The sequence below is a fragment of the Ovis canadensis genome, chromosome 5 (assembly GCF_042477335.2).
Source record: "Ovis canadensis isolate MfBH-ARS-UI-01 breed Bighorn chromosome 5, ARS-UI_OviCan_v2, whole genome shotgun sequence".
Taxonomy (NCBI): Eukaryota; Metazoa; Chordata; class Mammalia; order Artiodactyla; family Bovidae; genus Ovis; species Ovis canadensis.
Window position 1 is genome coordinate 31,792,961 of NC_091249.1, and position 12,901 is coordinate 31,805,861.

General features: G+C 54.7%; 1 protein-coding gene across 1 annotated transcript in view; it reads left to right on the top strand.

Moving 5' to 3' along the window:
• PTPRS (protein tyrosine phosphatase receptor type S) overlaps positions 1–12,901 on the top strand; it is a 73,242-nt gene that overhangs the window by 31,368 nt on the left and 28,973 nt on the right. Inside the window, exons 7-10 of the mRNA XM_069591409.1 lie at positions 7,743–8,012; positions 9,163–9,744; positions 10,756–10,889; positions 11,158–11,302. Of these exons, the coding sequence (XP_069447510.1) occupies positions 7,743–8,012; positions 9,163–9,744; positions 10,756–10,889; positions 11,158–11,302 (1,131 nt within the window). The remainder of the gene's footprint in view (positions 1–7,742; positions 8,013–9,162; positions 9,745–10,755; positions 10,890–11,157; positions 11,303–12,901) is intronic.

Consider the following 12,901-nt stretch of genomic DNA (forward strand, 5'->3'; position numbering starts at 1 on the left):
AGACTTTGGCCAACTACTTGGCCAGTCACTGTGCCCTAGTGCTACGCCTCCACCTTGTGGATGATGTTGGCTGCTTCCCCCATCTCCTCCCAGACTCCCAGCCTAGTCACAGGCATCTTTCGTTCAGCAATGCAGCATGGTCACTTTCTGAGTACCTAAGCATCAGAGCTGTGGAATTCTGGGGAAAACCCTGGGGAACTTTGGGCACAGCCCCTCCCTCCCTCTCTCTGCCTCCCCAGCTCTTCCTCTCTCTCTCAGCTCTCCTTCTGTCTGTCTGTTTCTCTCACTTTTGAAACCTTTGGAGACGCTCGCTCCCATCTCCTCTTCCCTCCCTGAGGAAAGGCAAGCCTTTGAGAGCCCCATTCTAACCCCAAATAGAAAACAAGCCCCCTATAAACTATCTATTTAAGATTTATAGCCACTAGCTCCCAGCTGACTACCCAACATAGATGACATTTGAAAGCTCAGAGTAGCCTGTTTGGGGTAACCTTTTCCTCTCACTTGTCCCTCACCTGCCTTCTCTGAACTCCCAATGATTAAGTTCAGGGCTGAGTTGGCAAGAAGATTTTAGGTGCAATAATAGGGGATTTATTTTTCCTGTCTCCTTTTGAATCCAGAGTAAGAGCTGCCAGGCAGAACTCTCCAAAAGATTTAGGAAAGAAGTCTCTCAGCTCCTTTATGAAAGCTGAGTCCCAGTAAATTGAAACTGAGAGGTGGCTGAGGGTCTCTGAAGACCACCTGGACTTTGGGGGCAGTATAGACTAGTGGTGAGAGCACAGACTTTCGACTTGAGGAGACCCAGATTCAAGTCCTGCCTCTGCCCCTCCTTGGCTGTATGACCTTGGGCTGGTCACTTGGTTGCTTGGAGTCCCTATTTTCTCATCTGAACGACAGGAAGAAGCATCAGTGCACCAGGCTCACAGGGTAGTTGGGAGGAGTCCATGGAGAAAATTAACGTTCGTCTGTCTGGTGCCCTGTGTTGGGTGTGGCACGTAAGAAATCACAAGGGAGATTGTTGTAAAACAGGGAAACAGAATTCAAATAAATGGTCTGAGCAAGTCATTTCCCTTTGGGAGCCTCAGTTTCCCCATCATTTATTTCACAGATATGCCTTTTGAATAAGCTGGCTTACGGGAAACAGCTTTGGGAACAATTGGAGGGCAAAAATTAATACATTTGCTCAGAGCTCAAGTTTTGCTAATGCTTTTCGGAGCTCAGCCCATGGTCTCATTTTTTCCTGGCTGCAGTCTCAGTCCAGTGAGATCAGTGGTCTCCCCAGATCCACATCTTTCCTCTTACTCCCTGTCACTCCCACAGGAAGTTCCGTGGCCAGAGTGCCAAAAGGGGGCAAAAAAAAAAAAAAAGGAGCGAGTGCCAGTGGCCCAGTTTGGGTGTTAGGCTACCCTTACAGATACATACCAGCTCAGCAGAAGAGAAGAGCCACCTAGCATGTTCTGCTCTGAAAGCTCTAAGCGTTTACACTGTGGCCAGAGCAACCAGTCCTGGGAATTAGTTGCAAGGAATCCCCACCATCAACCTAGCTCTTCCTTCAATTCACAATCTCCAGCTTCTACTGACCCTGGGTGATCCAGGGGGTGGAGTATTCAGATTTACCCTTCTCCTGAAGTCAGTTGCTGAGATTCAAAGGACCCAAAGTCAAAGCCAGGTCCATTTTTTAAAATGCAGCTGGCAGCTCTAATCCCAGAACCTTCCTAAGGAAAATGTAGCTCAGAATTACATTCTCCCTGGCTGTTGATTTTCTTTAAAATCATCAGCCTTTAAGGTATGAATGAGCAGCTGAAGATGGTGTCTTTGCCGTTTGGTCTAGCAACATAGCATAATTGAACCCTGGTGCACAGGACCCAGTGAGATGGTGTGGCACCCACCTGATGACGCAAGAAGATACTAGAGCTGGAGACGCGGGAGAGAACCTTCCACCTTCAAGGGACTCAGGATGTTGTCAGGATTTTAGAAGGAGCCTGATGAGGATAATTTAATGCTGGTTCTCAAATGCTGAACTAAGAGATCGGGACTCAATATCTGATGCCAGAGGGAGCTCTAGATTGCCCCAGTTTCCAGGTGTTCTTCAGAACCCTTTATCTGCAACCCATCCCCAGGCCCCTTCAGATCAATTCACAGCATGGCATTTTGTGGGGCAAATTGTTTTTAAAATTAAATCTCTGGCACCCAAGCCATATAATTGGTAGATATGATCTCCAGGTGTTCCCCTTTCCCCCCCAGCAGCCCCCAGACAAGAGTAGATAGATATTGGGCCTGGAATCACCCCTCCCCATGACCTCCTGTATCTCCACAAAGACTACCACAGGAGAATGTTGGCAAGCTCCCCCAGTTCCTGCTGGTCACACCTGGCCATGCCCACCCACCTCATCCTCCACCCCTCAAAGTCCCTGACATGACCTTGGTGGTAGGAGGGGCAGATCAGAACCCAGCCCTTCTCCTCATCCCAGCGTCACCCCGAGGGGAGAGGGGCTCCAGGGGTGGGGAGGCAGGCTTCTTCTCTGTTCGGGCATGGTGGATGGGGGCGGGGGCAGGGCCGTTCTGCAGGAACACTGAGCTCTAGACACCTCTCGCCTGCTGCCTGCCTCACACCCTTTGCATTGCTGTTTCCTCTGTTTTTGGGCGGTGAGGGGGTACATTAGATTACACCTCGTCATTCAGAGAGCCCTGTGTCTCTGGCGGCCGCAGCAAGGGGGCAAGGGGAGTCAGTCAATTGGCAAGACACCGTGCCCCTTTTTGCTAGAACTGGAAAAAAAAAAATTGGGAGACAGAGAGTACCAAAAACCCAATAAAAAAGTATCTGTAGGGCAGTAAAATGTCCAGCTCAAAAGGCCGCTGGTCAGTCTGTGGGCCGGGAGTCCAACCAGGTCCCTCCAGGCCTCGCACTATCTGAGCAGCAGAGGGAGCTGGCAGTGGGAGAGGGGAGGCAGGATGGGTGGGAGGGGGAGAAAGATCTCAGGGCAGGCCATGGAGTGGTACCTACCCTCCCTGGGCCACGGGCTGGGGTTCAGCGGAGGGGCTTTGGAGTTAGGCCTTGGACGCCCCTCCCCCTCCCCTGACAGGTGTAATCTAAGCCTGAGTAAACCCCATGGAGGCTGCAGAACTTCTCGGCACCTTCCCCACCCTTTCCCGTCCTCATTTTGGAGTCCGGAGGAGCACCCAGCAGCTTCTCCCACCCCAAAATGCCCAGCAGAGCCCCCGCCCCCACCCCACCCCCTCAGAGCTGTGGCTTGCTGACTCGTTGAGATGTCTGACACTGCTGAGTTCCCTACCTAGTGCTTCAATCAGATCACCTCACTTTTGAGTTTCTCCCCCCAACCCTTCCCATCCCCTTCTCCCCTTCTCCCCGCCTCCGACCCCCCCCCCACTTTTTTGGTTTTTTGAGTTTCTGCCTCTTCCTGCCTGGGGGAGGGGTCGTCTCCCGGTTGCTTTGATGGTTTTTGAGTTGTTTTTCCATGTGAATCGGGGTTTGAAGCGACCCATCCCCTCCAACCCGCCACCCCCCTACCACCGCCCACCCTCCTGATCCCCGCACCCACACGGGTCCCCCCCACTGGGACCCCCCCGGCTACTCGGTGACGAGAAGAGCTGGAAACAAGAACCAGCTGGAGCGTGCTGAGGACCAAGGCTGGTGTGGTCCCCTTATAACCTGCCTGGACCCTCCACTCAGGTCGGTAATTGGGGGCGGGGGTCCCGCGGGGCCATTCCGTCCCGTGGGTTCCGCGCCCACCTTACTCTCTAACCTGCACCTCAAGCTTGCAGCCAGGGGTGGAGAAATGATGTGGGTGGGAGTCAGCACCAAACTGGGCAGAACACAGCGTCAGCCACCCGCCCTTGCCAACTGGGAGGGCACCCAGAGGCCTTGTGAGGACCCCCCCGCAGCAGGTGTTTAAGCCACCTAGTGCTCATGGGCACAGTCCTCCCCTAAGTCATGGCAAACCAGCCCTCTTCTTGCAGCACACCCTTAGAAACCAATGGGGTAGGCGAGAAAGCAAGTGGGCAAAGTGTCTTAGGTGTCAGCCTTTACAGCATATTGGCAGATCCATTTAATTGATGGCTGCCGGCCATGCTGGGGATTTGTGAGCACCAAAATTACATTTGTTGATAAATGCCCTCCCACACTTAACTGACTTATAATTAACAACCCTGTATGGCAAGTCTTTTACATGTTCAAGATGTTTGCCTTGTGTCTACTTCTGAAAAGTGTTAGAGGCACCTTCCAAATTATGACACTCCTAAAGGAAGGTATTTTAAGATAAGATCAGATGTGAGCAGGGTCTTTGGGGTGTGATGTTGAGTTTTACACAAGGATAAATCTGGCTTCTATTTAATCTTTAAATCGTAAAGCTAGCTTTTACTCCTTTTAATGTTCCAGTAATCCCTTTCGGTGTAAACCTTTTACTGATGGCTTCTGGACATTTATTATGGTGGCTGCTGGATATTATTCAACTGGTGATTAGTTAGTTGAGAGATGTATATAGGTGAGGTACTTTTGCCCTCTTTGGTATCCCCAGAGGGTAAGGACACAAATGTGAAAGAACCAAGAAGGGACACGTGGCTGTATAATTCTTGCTAATTACCATGGTAAGAGAAGGCTCACTTTATCTGGGAGGTAGGGATCAGGCATACCGGGCTTTGAGCTCTGGCCCTACCACTTCCTTTCTTTGTGTCTTCCAGCTAGCCCTAGTTCCTCTCTGGGCCTCCACTGCCTCATCCACAAAATGGGTACAAGGTCATTGGCCTCTCAGTTGGGAGGGATTCAATAGATATTCTTCCTATTGCTTTCTTTTAAAAAACAAAAAACAACTCTGATTCATCCTGAAACCTCCTTAATGTTAAATATCTCATTGATCTTTCCAGCACTCTGGAAGACCAGAGGGAACTTCACTGGCCCCATGCCCAGGCTGAGCACCTACTTACTATGTGCTGGGCACTGCCCCAGTCAGCTTAATGACCTCAGCATATCACTGATGGCCTCCTTTTCACAGAGGAGGAAACTGAGGCTCCCAGAGAATGAGGGGCCCTTCCCAAGGCCACAGGGCTATGCAGCCTCATCAGCCCCCCACCCCAGCCTGGGCAGGTTTTCCTGAGGTCTTGAGGGGAGCACCTTGAACTGTGTGATTAGACTGATGTGGTCTCTGTTCAGCTCTAAAACAAGCAGCAGGGAGAGTGTCACTGAGAAGTGGGGCTCCCTGTGGCTGGGTTGTTTTGCTCCGAAGGTTCTTTTGCCTATGAGGCTCTCACCTCTGAGGCCACCTCAAGCCTCTACCAGGGCCCTTGGGTGCTGGGTGGGGAGGCCAGATGCTGTGTTCTGCCAGGGTTGGGGGGTACCTCCCTGGGGAAGCCACAGCCCTCCTCCTTTCAGACCCCGATTTTCAGCCCCACACCCATTCCATGTTTTCTTTTTCTTCTTGCTTTTCGAGTATTTTGTTTTAGAGGGTGTTTTTGTTTGGTGTTTTGAATTATCCCCCCCACCCCACTTTGGTTTTTCATTTGTTTCTCCTGGTTTTGTTTTGGACGTCAGTGCCGTTTTCTGTCCTCGATTAATTAGCTCCCCCACGCTCATCCCCCATGGTGTTCTGTTTCCATGACAACGCAGCGTTTGGGCATCCCACTCATGCCTCGCTGTGGATGCCGGCGGCTGGCCTGGACCGCGTCCGCTGGCTGGCCGGACCCCCCATTCTCCCAACTTCCCCCGCCCTCCTCCCAGCCCTGCCAGAAAGCTGCCCCCCATCTCAGCGCCCTACCCCGCCGCCCCTCATTCCTCAGTCTGTCTGCATGGCCCCTCTGTCTCCCCTCCCTGCCCCTCCCCCCATTCCTCTCCTCTGCTGACACCTTCCAGCTCCTCCATCCTGTCTCCAACGTGACTCTGGACTTTTCGTGGGGCTTCTTTTTCTGAAGGGCTGCCAGCTTTCTTGGTCCTCCCTCCCGCCCCCACAGAGCTCCCCTTCTTCTTCACCTCCTGCTGGAATTCAGGGAACAAGGCTTGAGATTTTTCAGCTCGGAACCCATGCCAAGAGAGAGGAAACGGGGCTGCCTCCCTTTGCCCCTGGAGCCCCCTTCTCTGTAGGACAGGCCAGACCCCTCCACCACGAGCACCCCAGTTTCATGTGAAAGTTACTTTGTGGTCCTGTTTAGCCTTGCTGAGCCTCCAGGCGGTCATCCCTACAGTTTGAGACAAGATTCGTTGACCTGCCCGAAGCTGGGGGCATGTCCATGTGGTTTCCTGAAGCCAGGGACAACCTTGATCCGGCTAGAAGGGTTTACCAGTTGACCCAAGTCCTTTCCCCCCCAGGGCAACATTTCCCATGGGGCAGCTGTGCCCTTTGGTAGTTTAGGTGCCCATTCGTGCCCACCTCTTTCCCCCCCACACACATCCAACCCAGAAACCCACCCAGCTTCCGAAAATGGAGCCCCCCGAAATGCATCCTGCCGCCTTCATGGTCTGCGAGATTGGGACAGAAGGCCGCATTTGCTTTCCCGCTAAGAAATGCACAGGACATGTCCCTGTTTCTCAGTGTTCAAGCTCATTCCCTCGTTTATGATTCTGATTATTATTAATATCCTACTTATTATTATGCCAGGGCTGTGATGTGACAATGTGACGTGTCACATTGGGTCACATCCGCTAGAATTAATATGCAGCATTGAAGTGGGCCCCTTCCCCCTCCTTTCTCTCTCTGTCCCTACCTGTCTCCTGTCTGTTCTCTTTTCTCTCTCTCTCTTCTCTCTGATTACCCCCATGACTGTGCACTAAAGGCCCCTGAGATCCAGGCCTCTTCGCATTAACTTTCTCTCTCTTTCACTTTCTGCCTCTTCCTTCCTCTCTCTTTCTCTCTCTCTCTCTGTCTCTTTTCTCTTTAAACCTCTCAACCAACCAACCTATTTTGCATGCTGTTTGTGATTCTGAGAGCTGCATCTATCAATGGAAACTTGTCAGATTCGACAGAAGCTTTTAGAAGGGTTTCTATACCCCAAAACCACAAAAATTTCATTAGAGTTTCTCATCTTTTCCTGGAGGGCCCCCCTGGGGAAGTGGGCGGGGACCCCGGGTCACCAGAGCGAGTGGGGATGGGAGGGCCCGACATCCTGGACCCCTCTGCCTGCTGCCCCAACTCTTCCCATGACCTCCTATGCCCTCGCCCCTCCCATCCGACCTTCCCAGAGCATCCCCCCTCCCCTGGCCCCCACAGCCCCAGTCTTCTGAAGTTCCTCTGAGCCAGCAGAGGGGCTGCTCCCTGAAGCCACGTCTGTCAGCAAAGATGAGAAACCACTGATAAATTTTTGTGTTCTAACTGTGCTGTGGACCAGCCATTTTGGTCTCTGAAACCCTGTTGCTATGGAATAATGCTTCATGTCTCTTTTATTATATATCGGATACCTCTCTCTATATATTGTTTGTGAAATTACCTTCCTTTGAAGTTTTGGTTTCTTTGTGTTGAAATTTTTTTTTAATTTGTTTCTTTTTTTTGTTGTTGTTATTTTCTTTCATTTGGACGAAAAAAAATTTTTGACTGGGGGGAAGGAAACAGCCCTGTTTATATTTAAATTGTTTTCCACTTTTTTTTTCCTTTTTTCTTTCTTTCTTTCTTCCTTTCTTTCTTTCCTCCTGCTTTTCTTTCTTTTCTCTTCTGCATTCCGTCTCCCCATCCCCCCCAACCCTGCGCATCTCCCTCCCACCACCACCCCCTTCCCTGCATCTCCCACCCACCCCACTCCCCCAGTCCGCCGCGTGGCACCACGGTTCTCCATCTTGCCCATGAGCCACGAGATCATGCCAGGTGGCAACGTGAACATCACCTGCGTGGCCGTGGGCTCACCCATGCCATACGTCAAGTGGATGCAGGGGGCCGAGGACCTGACGCCCGAGGATGACATGCCCGTGGGTCGGAACGTGCTGGAACTCACAGACGTGAAGGACTCTGCCAACTACACGTGCGTGGCCATGTCCAGCCTGGGCGTCATCGAGGCTGTGGCCCAGATCACAGTGAAATGTAAGCAGGGGTCGTGGGGGAGGCAAGTCATCCCTGCACCTCAGGTGTAGGTGGGGCATAATGGTGGAAAAGCTTCTGAGTCACTTTTCTGGCCTCAGTCACTCCTGGCTGTGAACAGGACAGTCAACATACTAATGACAAATTATTGTGGGCTGGGCCCCATGGAATGAGACCCAATCTTGTTCTACTGAGCTTACAGTCCAAAGTGGATGATACCATGTAGCCTGGCAGTTACGATGCATGCTGATTAGGGCAGTGACAGGGGCCATGGAGCACCGCTCAGACCCCCAGAATAAAGGTGCCAATTCCCAGGAAAGCTAAGTCAGAGGAAGACTGAAAGTTGAACAGGAATGAGCCAAAACAGATGGAGAACATATCTAAGAAAAGGAAATAGCCTGTGCAAAACTCAGAGAGATGGAGCACTGGGGAGTAGGGAGGGATTACTGACTCTCTTGATGTCTCAAGTTTGTGGTGAAACTCAGAGCAGGATGCCCCCAGATATTTTTTCTAGCTTTGGAACAGGGGCCAGCAGACTACAGTCCATGGACTGAATCTGGCCCTCCACTTGTTTTTATAAATAAAGTTTTATTGACACCTGCCCATTTGCTCACAGCTGGCTGGTGGCAGCTTTTGGGCTACCGTGACAGAGCTTAGTAACTCTTAGCACGGAAGCAGCCACCAGCAATACATAAGCTGTATACCTTGCCAATACTTGCTATAGATGGTAGGCTGCTGCTGCTGCTGCTAAGTCACTTCAGTCATGTCCAACTCTGTGCGACCCCACAGACGGCAGCCCACCAGGCTCCCCCGTCCCTGGGATTCTCCAGGCAAGAACACTGGAGTGGGGTGCCATTTCCTTCTCCAATGCATGAAAGTGAAAAGTGAAAGTGAAGTCGCTCAGTGTGTCTGACTCTGTGCCAACCCATGGACTGCAGCCTACCAGGCTCCTCTGTCCATGGGATTTTCCAGGCAAGAGTACTGGAGTGGGGTGCCACTGCCTTCTCCAGATGGTAGGCTAGGGGTCATTAAGACAGGTGTTACCACCAAAGAAATTATGGCTCTGAGAGGGCAGTCATGTGACTAAAAGTTACACAGCCTTGAGGGTTCACAGCCAGTATGCCTGACATGTGACCTTGCCTCCCACCCACAGCTCTCCCCAAAGCCCCTGGGACTCCCGTGGTGACAGAGAACACAGCCACCAGCATCACCATCACGTGGGACTCAGGCAACCCAGACCCCGTGTCCTACTATGTCATCGAATATAAATCCAAGAGTCAGGATGGGCCGTACCAGATCAAAGAGGACATCACCACCACGCGTTACAGCATTGGTGGTCTGAGCCCCAACTCGGAGTATGAGATCTGGGTGTCGGCCGTCAACTCTATCGGCCAGGGTCCGCCCAGTGAGTCGGTGGTCACCCGCACCGGCGAGCAGGCCCCCGCCAGCGCGCCGAGGAACGTGCAGGCGCGCATGCTCAGTGCCACCACCATGATCATCCAGTGGGAGGAGCCGGTGGAACCCAATGGCCTGATCCGGGGCTACCGGATCTATTACACCATGGAGCCCGAGCACCCCGTGGGCAACTGGCAGAAGCACAACGTGGACGACAGCCTGCTGACCACCGTGGGCAGCCTTCTGGAGGACGAAACATACACGGTGCGCGTGCTGGCCTTCACCTCCGTGGGCGACGGGCCCCTCTCGGACCCCATCCAGGTCAAGACTCAGCAGGGAGGTGAGTTGCGTACGTGATGCACGACTTCTGGGGGATGGGAGGACAGAAGGATTTGGGACCCACGCCCCACGAGGCAGTAGGAGGCGGCCATGCAGTGATGTGCCTCTGAGCACACAGAGGAGGCCGTCTTACCTGGAAGCCACCACGTAGTTTATTTGGCCTTTTTCAAGTATTTTCACGCTAGCGTCGCAATGCAGGAGGGTGTCCTAGAAAACCCAGATTTCTGGCCACCCTTGGAAAAGCCCATCTGGCAAGCCCACACACAGGGCTACAGTTGGTAGCGATGCGTTTGAGAAACGGGGCGTGGCCTCCGCTGGCCTCCATCTCCTTTGTTATGCCCCTCCCTCATCCATCTGTGAGTTTGAGAACCTCCGTTTAGTACTCTCACTAGAGTGATCCCTACCCACTGGATCACTGAAATAACAGAAAGTATGTTAACCCAAAGTGCTGAAGGCAGGTCTCTCACAGCGCGGGCGAAGGACTGGGGGTAGGGGTGTACAGCATGTAGGTGCGTGGGCCCCAGCTCTCTATGGGTTTCTGGGCTTGGGAACCTCGAGTCCAGGGAGAGTCAGGCCACTGCTCAAGCAAAGGGACAGGAGGTTTGGAATTCTGCTGCCGTAGAGCAGACACAGGGTGGATCCATATTTTCAGTTATCGGCCCCACCAATTTTCTGTTGAATTGAGGGGAAGAGGGTGGATGCTGGGGAGCGTTGAAAACGGGATTTTTAAAATGTTTTCCCATTGGCAGCAGAGAGGATGGGGGAGTTGGGGCGGGCAGCTGACAACAACAGGCCACAGGGAGCTATCCCGGGAAAAGAAGAGAAATGAGAACAGTGGAGAACATTCTGGGAGCATCCAGAACCTCATAACCCTTCTTGTTAGGGCAGTGATAAGCTTTAAGGAGCTCTTTTGGGGGAGAATGGGAACCTCGAAGGTTAGGGACCCTATGCTGGTGGACCCCCTCCCCAGCCTCTCCTTGATGATACCAGCCCTCTCGCCTCTCGCTCGCAGTGCCCGGCCAGCCCATGAACTTCCGGGCCGAGGCCAAGTCAGAGACGAGCATCGGGCTTTCCTGGAGCCCCCCGCGGCAGGAGAGCATCATCAAATACGAGCTCCTCTACCGGGAAGGCGACCACGGCAGAGAGGTGCGTGGGTGGCGTGGGGGAGGGGATGGCACTCGCCCCCTCTCCCCTCCCCAGGCACCCGCTCTGGGCAGCTCTCCTGTCTTGGGACTAGGTGCCTGAATATCTCTCTTCCTCCTTCTCTTTGCCCCGTCCCTTACTAAATTTTCCACCTCTCTCTTCTCCATCTCCATCACTCTGTGGGTCTGTGTCTATCTCTCTCCCTGATGTCTGTCTGTCTGTCTGTCTGTCTCTCTCCCCATCCGGGTCTCTCTCCTCGCCCCTCCCCCAGGTCGCGAGGACCTTCGACCCGGCCACGGCCTTCGTGGTGGATGACCTGAAACCTAACACGGAGTACGCCTTTCGCCTGGCGGCGCGCTCCCCGCAGGGCCTGGGCGCCTTCACCTCGGTGGTGCGGCAGCGCACGCTGCAGTCCAGTAGGTGTCTCTCGGACCCCGCCCTGACCTGCGGGGGGGACCTGGCCGGCGCCTGTGCACTGACCCGGGCGGGGCCTGCACAAGGGTGGGAGGCACCTTGGCCCATCCCACCTCTCTCCTCCGCCTCGGGCGCACGAGAATCCTCGCTGAGCCCCAGTTCCCCCGCCGCTGCAGTGAGGGGCTCGCCCGTGGACCCCGCAGGCCCCAGTTTCTCCATCTCCCCTGGAGACAGCCATGGCTGGTTTGACTGATGGCACCTTCTCTCTCCCCTGCCTCTCCTGGGTTTGGGGCTTGTGGAATAATGGCCACACTGCGCCCATTTCCCAGGCGTTTGGAGGGGTCCATGAGACAGTCGCAGCGTGCACCCCATCCTTCCCAGAGAGCAGAGGATGCAGAGGAGACCCCACCTCCCCAAATGGCCCTTCTTGGCCCCCAAACAGGGGTCCCCATTGGCGGGGGCTGGGGTGGGGGGAGTCAGAGCTGATGCCTGGTCCTGGGGGGAGTGCACGGCTATCCAAAACATAGGGTTCTCGAATTCCTGGAGTTCTTCGCTGTGCCCGCCCGGCCTCCCTGTCACAAAAAGTCACCTTTTGGACAGAACACTGCAGCTGGCTCTGGGCCACACCGTGGCCCCTGCCACACTCCGCACCCGCTCCCCACCTGCTGAGCTCAGGGCCGAGGCCGGCCCCTCCTCCCGCCGCCTCCCCGCCTCCCCCTCCTCCCTCTGCTCCCTCCTCTCTGCTCAGTCTGGCCCAGGTGGCCCCCGCCGTGGCCCCGTCCTTCTCCTCCCCCTGTTCAGTCAGTCACGGGCGTAGCTACCCCAAGCCTATGTTCCGGAAGCCGCCTTGGTGTTCAAACCTTCAGGCACCCCCTAGGCGTGTGCGCACAGGGGGTCACGGGTCAGTCGAGAGAGACAGCAACTCTGGCCAGAGAGTCTGGGCCGCTGGAATCAGGGGCCTCCTCGGAGACAGCACCCCGCCCCTCCTCCGCCCCCTACCCTCCTCCCCGCCCCGCTGGGGCCCAGCCAAGCGCTCGGCAACTCACAGGCATGTTTGTGCCTGAGGCGATCAGTGAGGGTGTCCTGTGGCTTGGGCAGCCACGTGAGAGACCGGCACAGGTGCCGCGAAGGTGAGTACACGCTGGTGTCCAGCGAGTTCACAAAAACGGCCCACCCTGCGTGCACCCGCTAGCCTGTGCCCAGTGTGCTGGGCTGTGCAGACAGTCCAGAGCCCAAATTCAGCCCCCTAAACTCTTCACCTCGCTGCCGCTGCTGAGAGGCACGCCTGTCAAGGAACCGGGAACCCGGAACCATGCCCCTCCCCAATGTGCGCGTCCACGCCCCCCGCCCCCTCCTGAGAAGTCACGCAGGTTGGGCCGGATTGTGAAGGAGGCGGCCGCCAAGGTCGTCAAGAAAGCGGTTTGGCCCATCCACGCAAACCTCCGGGGCGGCCCAGGGCAGGGATGGGGGAGAAGGGACTCCCCACTTTGCACCCCAAGACAGTTGGGGGGCGAGAGAACTGTCAGCCAAGACGCAGGGCCAGGCGTATGCCCCCCCCTCCCCTCCGCGGGGAGTGCGGGCTTCTTAGGCCGAACTCAAGG